The following is a 12,280-nucleotide window of genomic DNA, read 5'->3' on the forward strand; positions in this document are numbered from 1 at the left end:
CTGGCCTCAACCTCTGGCCTCCACACAAGCACTCATGTGTGCGCACACACAGATACAGAGAAAGAGAAGAAAACGAGCGTGGTGTGTAACTCAGTAGTACGGCACTCTCCTAGCATTGGCTTGGTTTACTCTCCAGCCTCACAGAGGAAGAAAGGGAAGGGCAAGTAATCCCAGAGAGCCCCAAACCTCATTCCAAGCACTCAGATGCTCCTCCACAAACCTTACAGAACCACTGAGTTGTCAACAACGACTTTATTGAGCATCTACAAGGTACATAGCATTGTACATAGCTTGATACGGCCAAACCCTCTGTAACATCGTCCTTCATTCCCCACAGGTTTTCTTCCTGTGCTAGAGAGGGCAGGGCAGATACCCTCAGTGCGGTGCTTGTTAGGACACATCACAGCACAGATTGTACCACCTCTTCTTCCCACCGTACTGGAAACTCCTAGGGATGGAGCTTTTTCCATCTCTGCAACCTTGATGACCGAATACATGTTTGCTAGACAGATGGATGAATGAAGACCAAGGATGCTTCGTTTGGTTCCTTCCAATCCCTAGTTTGCCTTAGGCAGAAAAGGCACAAAAAGGCAGAGGGTGTATCCAAGAACATGGCTGACACAGACTAGAAAAACAGCTCCATGAATGACAGAATTGGCCAGCATCTCCAAGAGCCTGAGAATGGAATGAAGCCACAGCAAAATCTCCAAGCTGATGACAGGGCTCAGCTGCCTAAACTCCCACCTCAGAGCCCCAAGTAGCCTGCTGGCAATGGATCAGCAGCCCTGAGACCTGGTAGGACTTCAAAGCCACATGCAGCTGGTTCCAGTGACTCAGAGACCCTGCCAACAAGAAACTCCGGAGTGAAGGGTCTCAGCCCTCTAACCTGAAGGATATACTTTTGTCTTATTATCCTTTCCCATTTGAAAAAAAAAAGCCACACAAAGATAAATAATCAGACATCTGAATACAGGAAGGAGGCATTTCCAAGTGGTTCCCTAAAAGGGATTCAGGTGCCATGGGTGCTCTACTAGGGCCTCTAAGAATGCAAATATTCACTGAGAGGGAAAGAGAGCCACACGAGATGCAGTCTCACGTGGATACCTGGCATTTCACTAACCGTGTCAAATCCAGTTGATGATACAGAGCCTGGAGTATTTGATAGGTGATAAAATCCTAATTACACTCAGGGAGGCACACCCGGTGTGATGGGGTGTCTTAGCTCATAGCAACCTGCTTCCAGCTAGCCCCACAAACAAAATCAAGCCTACAGCCTCCTTGTGCCTCTGGGACCTAAACAAATGGGGGTTTGGCCAGACTGCTTCTCTGGCAACTTCTGAGAGTCCCTCTTTTGACCCATCAGTGCCAACACAAGCCCTCACACTCCATTTACACAGAGAAACCCTGACAAATACTGCTATGAGTCTTGATAAAAGGTGTGCATCTACCCAAGTGAGGTCTGCAGTCCAGACTCCAGATCATGGCCAAATGGAAGTTTGCAGGCTGCTACTCTTATCGGGTGCAGTTCAAATCATCTTCTGCGAAACTTAATTCTTGCTAAATTCGGGCTCTCCTATGCCAGCTCTGGAGACAGCTGATGTACTGCTCCCTCTTTGTTTTCTTTCTAGACTCCTAGTCTTTACAACTAACTTCCCACCAACTGGGACGTCCCCAAGTTAAGACCACACTTGGCCCTTTTCTCCTTCACAATAACTCTTTGGAACACTAAGAAAAAATACTAGACAATCCATTCCCACTGTGGGAATGTTTGGTTCCCACAAAGCAAGTTTGGTTCCCTTTGTTATCATATTTAGTGCAAGATTTAAAATTACAAGTGATTGATCAAAATCAGGAATAAGCTCTCAAATTTAACTTGCATTAATGAAAGACATGTTTTTTAGCCTCAAATATACTATAAAAATAATGTTCTAAGAGATAATGATTCTTAAATATGTATATACATCTATTTCTGCCCGAGATGGCCAGAATATTCTTAATTTTGTCTCTCACCTAGATAGTTATAACAATCATTTCAGGAGAGAAGTCAGAGTGCTTTATGGTATCAAGTACTCACTTGATGCATTAGATGTCACAAAATATGAAGCTTCATATTAGATTAACATGCAAGTCTTTTGTGTTTAACGTTGTCAACCAGAGATTTAATATAAGTCGATCAAAGCCTCCCTAGGAATGCCCTTGGACACACAGTACCCACTTAATGTTGTGTCCTTCCCGCTCCCTTTACACCTGGAGGGACCTGACTCACCCTAATCAGAATTCAGCTTTGGGAGAAATGAAACTCAAACAAGCCCTTGATACCAGGGCAGATGTTGTGGCAGATGCTGCCTCCATAGGGAGGGATTTCAACAGAGCAGTCACAGCACATCCCCAGGGTTGGATGGGTCGGAGAGGAAGAGAAAGAAATGCTAAAAGACTGGACAACAATATTCAGATCTTTTGCCTTAAATCTCTCAAGAGTAATGGGAGGCACAAGATTCTTTCTCCATTTCTCATGACCTTTAACCTCTCCTTCCCTATTTTTACCTTTCATAACAAGCTGGGGTCAGTCCAGGTGTTTCACTAGGAGTCAGAGCACAGTGCTGAAGTCAACACACCCATGGAAGCTTGCATGTATAACTGTAGGTGCACAGCGAACTTTGACTCCAAACCTACCCTGAACATTTCAGTTAGATCAGGTCTAAATTGTGCCAAACTCCTTTGCAGAAAAAGACAACCCACCCCCAGGCAACATAACACAATAGCTGACAGAGAACAGAACCCGCTGTGAAAACAGAATAGTCTAGCTCTCTATTGAAAATAATGAAATTCACCGCAAAGGACACTATAGGTTTCTGATTTCTATAACTCCCCAGAATTGTCAAAAGGACCCTTGTAGCCAATCCGCTTGAAGACACTGAAAACAACCTGCAACAGGCCACCCATGGTGCCAAAAGCAGTGTCAAAGAGCAGGGAGAGAGTGCCACCCAGGCCCACAGCAATGTCCTTGCACACAATGGGGATGGCCCCCACGGTGTACACCGGGAAAGTGGCCACGTCCACAAGGACTCGGAGAGGGATGCTCAGAGCTCGACAGACAGCCTTCACCAGACAGCAGAGGATCCGGAGAAAGGCCCTGATGACTTTGCCCACGACCTTGAGCACTTTCCAGGGAATGCCCACCAACTCTTGTCCAATGGTTACAAGGTATGAGACAGTGGCAGCGCCCAGACGGTATAGGCAACTCTCGATGCCATTTATCACCTGCTTGGCAACAAACCAAAGGAGATGGACTACATTCCTTAAGACTACTATCACGACGTAATAAATTAACTGGAAAAGTTTGATGAATGGGGTAAAAAGGAAACCAAGGACTTTTCCCAGAAAGCTGCCTCCTCCTTCTGGTGCTTCTGGGGACAGCGGGGCAGACTGCTGGCTTTGGGTGCTGGCAAAGGGGCTCATGCTCTCTTGAGACTGTAGAGACCGCTCCTCATCTTGGACTTGGTTGACCACTTCCAGAATCTTCTTCATCTTCTCCGTGTCTTGCTCTGTCTCTCCACAGTTGTCCCGGAAGAGCTGAGGCTTATGAGGAAGCAGCTTCTCAAGGTCTCTCACCAGCACATCTTCTATGACGTTACCACCCTGCGTGTGCTTGGTGAAGCCCATGGCCCAGCCTCCTCCAGGAACGTCACAGCAGGCTGCCAGCCAGACAAATTCTGGGATAGTCACTTTGCCCTTAACTCTGTGGTCTGAGGGGACAGCGCCTGTGAGGATATACAGGTCTTTGCCATCGCCACAGTGTGGGATCAAGGCTCGGTCCATGAGGCTGTTGAGATTCATATGCCATCGTTCCCGGAAAGACTGGGTCATTGGAACTGAATTTGTGAGTGGGAATGTGGGTGCCTGGAGGTCACCACTAAGGAGGATTGGGTACAGCTGTCCGATTTCATAGTTAGAGTCAAGGTAGTCTGCATTCAAGGCTTGCTTGCTTCCCAGATTATTCACTGAAGTGACAGCGTCAGCCTCTTCAATTACCTCCTCAAGGTTGCTGTCGGGGTCATCAATCTGAAAGAAGAAGGCAGTGCTGAGATGAACCCCTGTTCACAGTACCTGAATCACTTACCAAAGCTCCAGGGAAATCCTAGCGCGCGCACACACACACACACACACACACACACACACACTTCATTCTAGTATCCCTCGATGCTGACATTCGAAGGGATCCTCAGATAGAATATGTCCTGCTTATGCTCTATTCTTGCCCCACCTCACAGTCAGGATGATTCTTCTCAATGTATGACTATGCATGCAGGTATATGTGGGGAGATATACACATACATTCACATGCATGTGACATTAGAGGACAATCTGAGTGTCATTCTTCCAAAGTCACCCGCCTTTAAAAGCAAACTATTAACTTACGAAGAATTAAGTTTCATTACGGCATTTTTTCAAACAAAAGTTGGTTTTGTTGTTCCTTTTCCAAGCCTTGGTTTTGTTTGTTGGTTGGTTTGGGTTTTAAAAACTTAAACAAAAAAAAAATGATTATTTGTTATGTGTTTTGTGAGGGGGTATATGCAGGTGTACACAAAGGCCAAAAAAGGGCATCAGATCTCCCGTCAGAGCTCCTAGAGCTGAATTTACAGGGAGCTATAAGCTGCCCATTATGGGTGCTAAGAAGAGAGGCTGGGATCTCTGGAAGAGCAGCCAGTGCTCTAACCACTGGGAAACCCTCCAGCCAATCTTGTTTTTTGAGACAATGCTTCTCATTAACCTGGAGTTCACTGATCAAGCTAGGCTGACTGGCCATCGGGACAAGCCCAAGCCGCCACACCTGGCCTCTTTAATGTGGGTTTAGGGGTCAAATCCAGGTCCTCATGCTCATTCGGAACTCACTGTATCAGCCAGCTCTCTCTCTAGGCCTGACTTCCCTTCCCTTTTCTCAGTGGCTGAGTTTAAACCCAAACGACCAAGCATGGGCCCTTCCGACGCTTATCCCATGGTATTCTTTTTTAATTTCTTCCACTTTTAGATTAACTGATCTTTGAATTAATCTCTCCATTATGCTTACAAGCCAACCAATATATGTGCAGGGAAAAGGGCCTGACTAAAGAAACCCACCCTGACCCTGGAGCCCAGAACTAGGGAAAGATGGCTCAGATCAGGACAGAAAGAAACACAGTTTGGCTCAGTCAGATCAGAGCCATCTCTGCCCCTGGCCAACTGACTTGTGAAAACAACCAATCACAAAGCAGGACAGTAGAATCCTGGGCCCCAGGTCAACCCCTGGTTGACTCCACCCCCAAGATATCCTATGTAAACCGTCCTGCCTGGTCAGTTAGAAAAAGGCTGTTCTCTCCACCCTGGTAGAGACAGCTACTCTCCTGGACTCCTCCTTCCCAAATAAATCTCTTTCTCAAAAGAGTTTTGGGTGTGAAGATCTTCATCCACTGGCATAGAGAAGATTCGTGCTGAGACTCCCTCAGTGGACAGAGCAAGAGAGAGCTGAAAAAGTAACACTTTTCTCCGAGCCTGAGGAGATGGCTACATTTCTGCAGGGGTTTCCCCATTTGCAGAGTGAAGCAAAAGAAGCGACATCTTAGGCCAGAGAAGCAGAGCTCTGCTAGGAAGCCCCCTTAAGTGGGGGCGGAGCAAAGCTCTGCTGTAGCGGCTCTCCAAGAGAGGAGCAGGATTACTATATCCTGCCGGGATACCATCCCCCATCACACCAGGTATACTTTGACTTTCCCAAACAGTCAGGATACCCTTCCCTGCTGAAGCAGTTCTAGGCCTGACTTTCCCAAGAAGTCAGAAAAATTTCCCTCCCAGGGTTGGGCTGCTGCTTTGCAGTTCCAGCCGTCAGAGCTGTGCTAAACAGCTCCAGGACACCTTCAGGGCAGAGCTGTTGTTCTGAGCAGCTCAAGGTGTCCAGGATACCTGGCCCTCCAGGGCTGAACTTTCTCCTTGCAGCTTCAGCCATCAGAGCTGTCCTAAGCAGCTCAAGGAGTTTCCTGACTCTCCAGGTAGTCAGGACACCTTTCCCCAGAGCTTTTGCAACAAATTTATTTACATTGTTGGTGCCAAAACCTGGGACCAAACCCACAGAGTTGCAACCAATTTACTTACAATATGTGCTATATATCAATTATAATCTATAGCTGTATCTTTTCTTCTTCTTATACAAGATGCTCTTATAGTTCAACAGTATAATCTATACACACATAGATGTATACATACACATATAGATAGATGATAGATAGATAGATAGATAGATAGATAGATAGATAGATAGATGATAGTCACTTTGCTAATCCAAAGGACAAAAGAACACTGAGTTAAGGACTATGTTTTTCTTTCCCAAAGTAGACTGTAAATTCCTTAAGGAATTACTGTGGTTTTGATGGAGGACCCAGACCAAGGCCTTGAGGACTTTCTACTCACCTTTAGGCCCAGTGAAGATCATAGTGACAGTGTTTATAACAACAGGGGCTTGAACAAAAGTTTAAAATGTGAAGTAAATGATAATATATTCCTCAAACATCTCAAAGCCTTTAAAAAGCACTTGCAATTCTGAGGAGTTTGTGATGTGGAAGCATGTGCTGCGAGATTGGAAGCAAAAGGCAAGATATAGTATTAAATGACTTAGTGGTCAGCACTGGCTGCTGTTGCAAAGACTTAGTTCCTAGCACCCACATGTAGGCTCACATCAATCTGTAACTCCAGTTCCAGGGGATCTGATGCCTTCTTCTGGTCTCTGAGTGCACCAGGCATACAAGCAGACAAACACTCATACACACAAAATAAAAATAAATAAATCTTTAAAAAATAATTTTGCGTAAAAGCCCAAAACTACTCACTCTAAAATGCATTCAAAACATTTTAGAAGTAAGCATGTGTAATCAGCACTGGTTGCTCGATTCCTGGAGAATTCAAAGTTCCTTCTATTTTTCAGTCCCTGTACCACCTCTACCCACAAATCAAAACAAATCTCTCCTTGCTAACTGACACCCTAATATTGGAGCTAACTCCCTACACCACCCTCAAATGTCTAGTACAGCCAAGGTCATGGGGTTTAATTGTCTTCCCATCTAGGTCAAGCTGAATGTGTGTTTGCCTGGCTCTGCTGTGGCCTTCCACAGTGTGGGCCTTCAGACGTGTACATACAGGACAAATGATGATGAGGATCGAGCAGGCTGGCATGAAGCAGGTGTGTCTGCTGGAGCCTCCTGCAGGTCTCTACAGGCTGACTCTACCATGTCACTCCATCTTCCCCTAGCCTAAGAAGCAATGCATCTAGATGCTTCCCCACCCACCCCATCCCTGGGGGGAAGAAGATAAGGAGCTCATTCATTTTGCAAGGCCTTTGTCTCCACTTTCTTAAAGCTGAAAGATACACCCCAGGAAACAGTAGCTTCACTGCTGAATCAGGAGATCAAGACACAACAGAGGCAGGATCTCTGGGGCCAGGTGTAAGGCCACATGCTTTAAGATGCCTTCTTGTACTCATTCACTAGGGTATCTTATCTGCACTGAAGCTGGTGCAGTATCTTTAGCTTTAAGGGAAGTCTGTAGATGGCTTCTGGTTGCCCTGTTGGCAGAGCACAGACAGTATGCTGAAGTGTCTTCAATGCAAGGGCCACACGGGGATAGACTGTAGCCCAGGACATGGCCAGAGAAGCAAGGTTCTTAGATGATGAAGGGGAAGAGGTTAAAGAGGGAAGAGGAGGAGGAAGAACAAAGAGAGGCACAGGACATAAACATCCTGGTATTGGGGAAGAACTGGGACTGGACTGACACTCGCAAACTACAAGCTGACCTCCCAGCTGCCACAGTCACAGGGGCTCCACAGAGTACAATGAGTGGGGTGCCTCTGCTTCTGCTCTGACCACACAGGGCTTACTGCTCCCCACAACTCCAGGATCTTTGCAGAGCCTGTTATTTTAACTCTTCTTGGGTTTCCATGTGCTTTATCCTTCCAATGAGCCCATCACTTCAGGAGGAAACACAAGGCTTTATCTACAAAGGATACAAGATCTTCAGAGAGGGGTCCAGATCCCATAAAGATGTATAGCTTTTCTAGGGTACCCTGGTTATTTGGGGTCCCTTTCCTGTTTCACTCCACTGTGTGGCTCAGGATTTCAGGAGACAAACTGACTTTGCAATTTTGATCAGAAGGTTTGCTGTGTTTGTCTGCCTTTTCTGCCCACACTTCCCAGGGACGTGGAGTACAGACCCTGATGGTGACATTGAGGTGGCTGGGAAGGCCAGGACCTAGTCCCACACTGGGATCCAGGACTCCTCTGCCCTGGCCTTCCCTAGGTAAAGAGTCAATTACATGTTCCGGCTCTTCAGACAGCAGAGAACACCTCTCCCTCCTCTGCTTTCTTCAGAACCCTTGTCCATCACTTCTGCACTCTCACGGACTCCGTATTGTGGCATATGGCTTGATGGCCAGATAGGATCCAGTGTTTTACACAGAAGCAGACATCACAGCCACTCTGCCCAAATACAGACTGGACAGTGCTAGACAGAAGTATGACTTGAACTATCAATTAAACATTTTAAATATAGAACTTTGTAAAGGACTGTGAATATTGTTTACAGATGGAAAAACTAAGACACATCAGTGGCAGACTAGGGTATAAATTAAGATCAGCCCTTTCATTCACTAAAGCCTATTCTGAACTGGTAAGCAACACTATCTCCTGGAATCTATTCTTAATAGGCACAGCTGCATCCATTTCTCCATCAGAAAGAAGGGAAAAAAGCCACACTACCCATAGTCCCCTTTTCTGTGTGTCATGGAATATGTGAAACATTTTCAGACAGCAAAGAGCCTGCAGTGCTGTGGAGCCTGAATGAAGAGAGGAGGCAAAGGACACCTGCACCAGAGGGTCTTCACACCACAGAGTCTTCACACCAGAGGGTCTTCACACCTGAGGGTCTTCACACCTCTTCCTTCGTTTGTCCAGGCAAGTAAGTGCAAACGTTTGTCAGCACAGACAGGGAACAACTGGTGAGAAGGGCTGGTCCACAGTGTCTGCTGTATCGGCACTCCATCTGTCTGCTCCCTATTGTTCTGTGCAGCAGTGGAGGTGGCACTGAACACCAAGAATCCATGTAAAGCAAACTTTCTGAACTAAGATTGCAAACTCACGGCTGACAGCCTCCTCCCCTCCTGCACCACAGTGATGTTAAACAGTAAAGGATCCTGAGTTGCCAAGGTAACGGAGATAAACCTCACAGGATCTCACCTTCCTGAGAAACCTGTTTCCAGTGGACAGAGCCTCACATTTCCCCCAGTGATGCTGGATTTGATGGAAGAATAGAAGGATGGAGACTCAAGAAAAGTTGAAAAGACAGACTCCTCAAAGATCTAGGAATTGTGGTATACCCTGGAGCTGCTGGAGCAAGAGACGGTTCCAAGAAGACCTAGAATCGTTGTGTACTCTGTGAGTTTGTGACTCACTACATCCCAAGTGTATGGGACCCACCAAGGTTTGGCACATACTTCATGTCACTGCTTCTCCCGATTCCCGGTGCCTGCCCTTCATGACAACGTGCACACGGATCATTCGTGGCCTCCCCAGCCACCTGCCTCATCATTAACCTCTAACTGCAGGTCCACCTGTTGTCTAATGTGGTTTGAATGTGAGATGTCCCCCACCAGCTCACGTGTTTGAACACTTAACTCGTAGCTGGCGCTGCCATTTGGGAAGGTTATGGAACCTTAGGATGTAGAGACTCAACGGAGGAAGTGGGTGATGGGTGGGCCATGAGATTTTATAGTCAGCCTCTTTCCTGTCCCATCTCTTCATCCTGACTGGCCCAGATACTATGAGCAAATTCTCACACCACAGGTGAGACACTCCTGTGCCTCGCTTTCCCCAACATCACGAACTGTACCTTAAACTAGAACTAAAATAAATCTTTCTTACCCTCGGCTGCCTCTTCTCCAGCTGCTCTCATACAGTGATGAGGAAAGCGACTAAGGCTTCTAATTTCCTACTTAAACACTGAAGAGACAAGTCTCTCTTCTCAGACCAGCCCCATGAAGACAAGGCTGGAGAAGGGCCCGACTGTCCTGTCTGCGGCAGGCTAGATGAAGAGAGCCCAACATTGTTCTTCTTCCTGCACGGGCCCAAGTGCTCACCACTGAAGGCTGGGTCGGTCTGACCACCACCTCAGAACAATACACTACTATATTCAAATTAGCGTAGATGCTACTAGCCAAAATTAAAACAGAAAAGGAAAAACTAGAGAAATCTCCCAAGGTTTATCTAAATCAGTATTAAACTACTGGAAGAAAAAATGGCAAAGATCTTTTTCAAACATGTGGAGAGCTTCATGAAGATTCCAGCTAGACAGCTGCCCGGAGCCCGTCCATCCTTCCTATCCGCCTCTTTCCCACATTTTACATCTGCCCCTCTCCATCTGGTACAGAGCTAACTTCCAATCCAGTGGCTGTCTTTCAGTTCTATCTAGCCTAGAGTTTCCATTGCATTTCACTTTTTTCCTAGAATTTGTCTCAAGCCTGCCCCTCCCACACACATGCCTCTTTATCTCTCTTTGACACACTTGCTTCAAAGTCCCCTCAAGATGGTCTGCTTCCTTTGGGTGTTTTGGTTTGTTTATTTACTTATTTATTTTGATGTGTGTGCTGGGGGTGGAATTTAGGTCCTCGAGCCTACAGGCCAAGCAGCTGACACCAGGCCGTTCCCGCAGGCCGTTTTGTCTGTTTCTGCTAACTGGCTTGAGACCATGGGTCTACCTAAATGCTTTGTAGCATCCGCGGATGAGTAGGTCTAAGGGCCCAGTGGGTTTGGTGCTGAGCAGTGAAGTCAACACTTGTTGCCTTTGCCCGGACCCTGCCTTACAAAGGAGTGTGAGGTATCTGCTTTGCTTGAATCTCTCTACTCAGACTGGCTCCTGGAGTCTGGCACCGAATGTTTTAGGGCCTTCACTGACGGTGCCAGCAGCTGCACAGGCCGAAACCCTCCACTTCGAATTTGCTTTCTGTTGCGGTACAAACACTGTGGCCTAAAGCAACTCGGGAAGAAAAGGCTTATTTCATCTGACACCCCAAGTCTCAGGCTGTGCTGAGGGAAGTCAGGGCCTGAGGCAGAAACTAGGGAGGAAGCCGCTTGCTAGTTCCAGCTCTGGATTCTTCAGTATTCTTATATAGCCCAGGGATGGTGCCGCCCTGTGGGCTGGGCCCTCCTGGATCATCTGATAACCAAGACAACCCCCCACAGACCTTCCTAGGCCAACCTATCTAGGCAGTTCAGGGATGATGGAGGCTAAGGAGGTCACTGTCACCAACGGAGCGGTGTGGGAACCCCCAGATCTTTCCCAAGCCACACTGGGCAGTTTTTGAAACACATGATTCTGTTTTTATACTAATTCTTCTGCATGATTTATTACTCAAAATTAAAAACAGTGAAGACTGATTCAAACATTCTTAATACATTCTCTGCCCCGCTGCCACCGAAGGGTCAGGAGTACTTTCCACACACTACAGACAGTTTAATGATCTGCTTATTGCAAGCGCAGCAAATTAATGACAATGCAGATCCCTAGAGACAAAGCCATACCAGTGACATAAGAAGCCACTTCAGATTAGGTCTAGTCTCCAGGTTACACCCACACCGACACACCCCAGGTTTACTCTGGCTCCCTAGGGGTATCTCTGTAGGGAGAGAATACACAGAACCTCAGGCCACTCTGCCTCCCAACTGACCTTATCCCTCTGGACTGATGATGTAATTTGATGGGGTGCCTGTATTTAATGGAATGTTTTTCCCTAAGATCAACATGTTAAATAGGTTTTAGAAGAAGAAGTTGTCTCCAGTTTACTAGTCTCCTGCCTCATAACCTTATAATAAATTCCTTTTCAAATTTAGTACCAAGAGAAAAGAATGTTTCTCTTAACAGCTGTGTTTCCTTAACAGATAGTAAGAGCTATTTAAACCCATGGCATATCTTTTTTGTTTCAGAATTAAGTATTATGCCAATTTTGTGATGATATCCATGTTAGAAAAACAAAGGGTAGATAATAAGGGATTATGAGAAGAGCGACATCTGTCAAACAACACTTATTAGGGCTACATTGTGTGTGAGCCACTGTAGAAGGGATATTGAGACTGGGGATAATAACGCTAGCCAATGACTTACTGACCTTAAGAGTGTTCTAGGCGACTCTAAGAGTTTTACATGGAGCAAATCAATAAGTCCCTCGTCCAGACTCACAGCGATGTGTTATTTTATCATCTTTTGATTGAAA

General features: G+C 46.3%; 1 protein-coding gene across 2 annotated transcripts in view; it reads right to left on the reverse strand.

Annotated features, from left to right (window-relative positions):
• Positions 1-233: 233 nt before the first annotated feature.
• Endod1 (endonuclease domain containing 1) overlaps positions 234-12,280 on the reverse strand; it is a 31,437-nt gene continuing 19,390 nt past the window's right edge. For both annotated transcript variants that reach the window (XM_052752380.1, XM_052752389.1), the window contains exon 2: positions 234-4,062. In XM_052752380.1, coding sequence (XP_052608340.1) covers positions 2,860-4,062 — 1,203 coding nt within the window. In that variant the 3' untranslated portion in view covers positions 234-2,859. The remainder of the gene's footprint in view (positions 4,063-12,280) is intronic.

The sequence above is a fragment of the Peromyscus californicus genome, unplaced genomic scaffold (genome assembly GCF_007827085.1).
Source record: "Peromyscus californicus insignis strain IS unplaced genomic scaffold, ASM782708v3 Scaffold_11__1_contigs__length_118956290, whole genome shotgun sequence".
Lineage (NCBI taxonomy): Eukaryota > Metazoa > Chordata > Mammalia > Rodentia > Cricetidae > Peromyscus > Peromyscus californicus.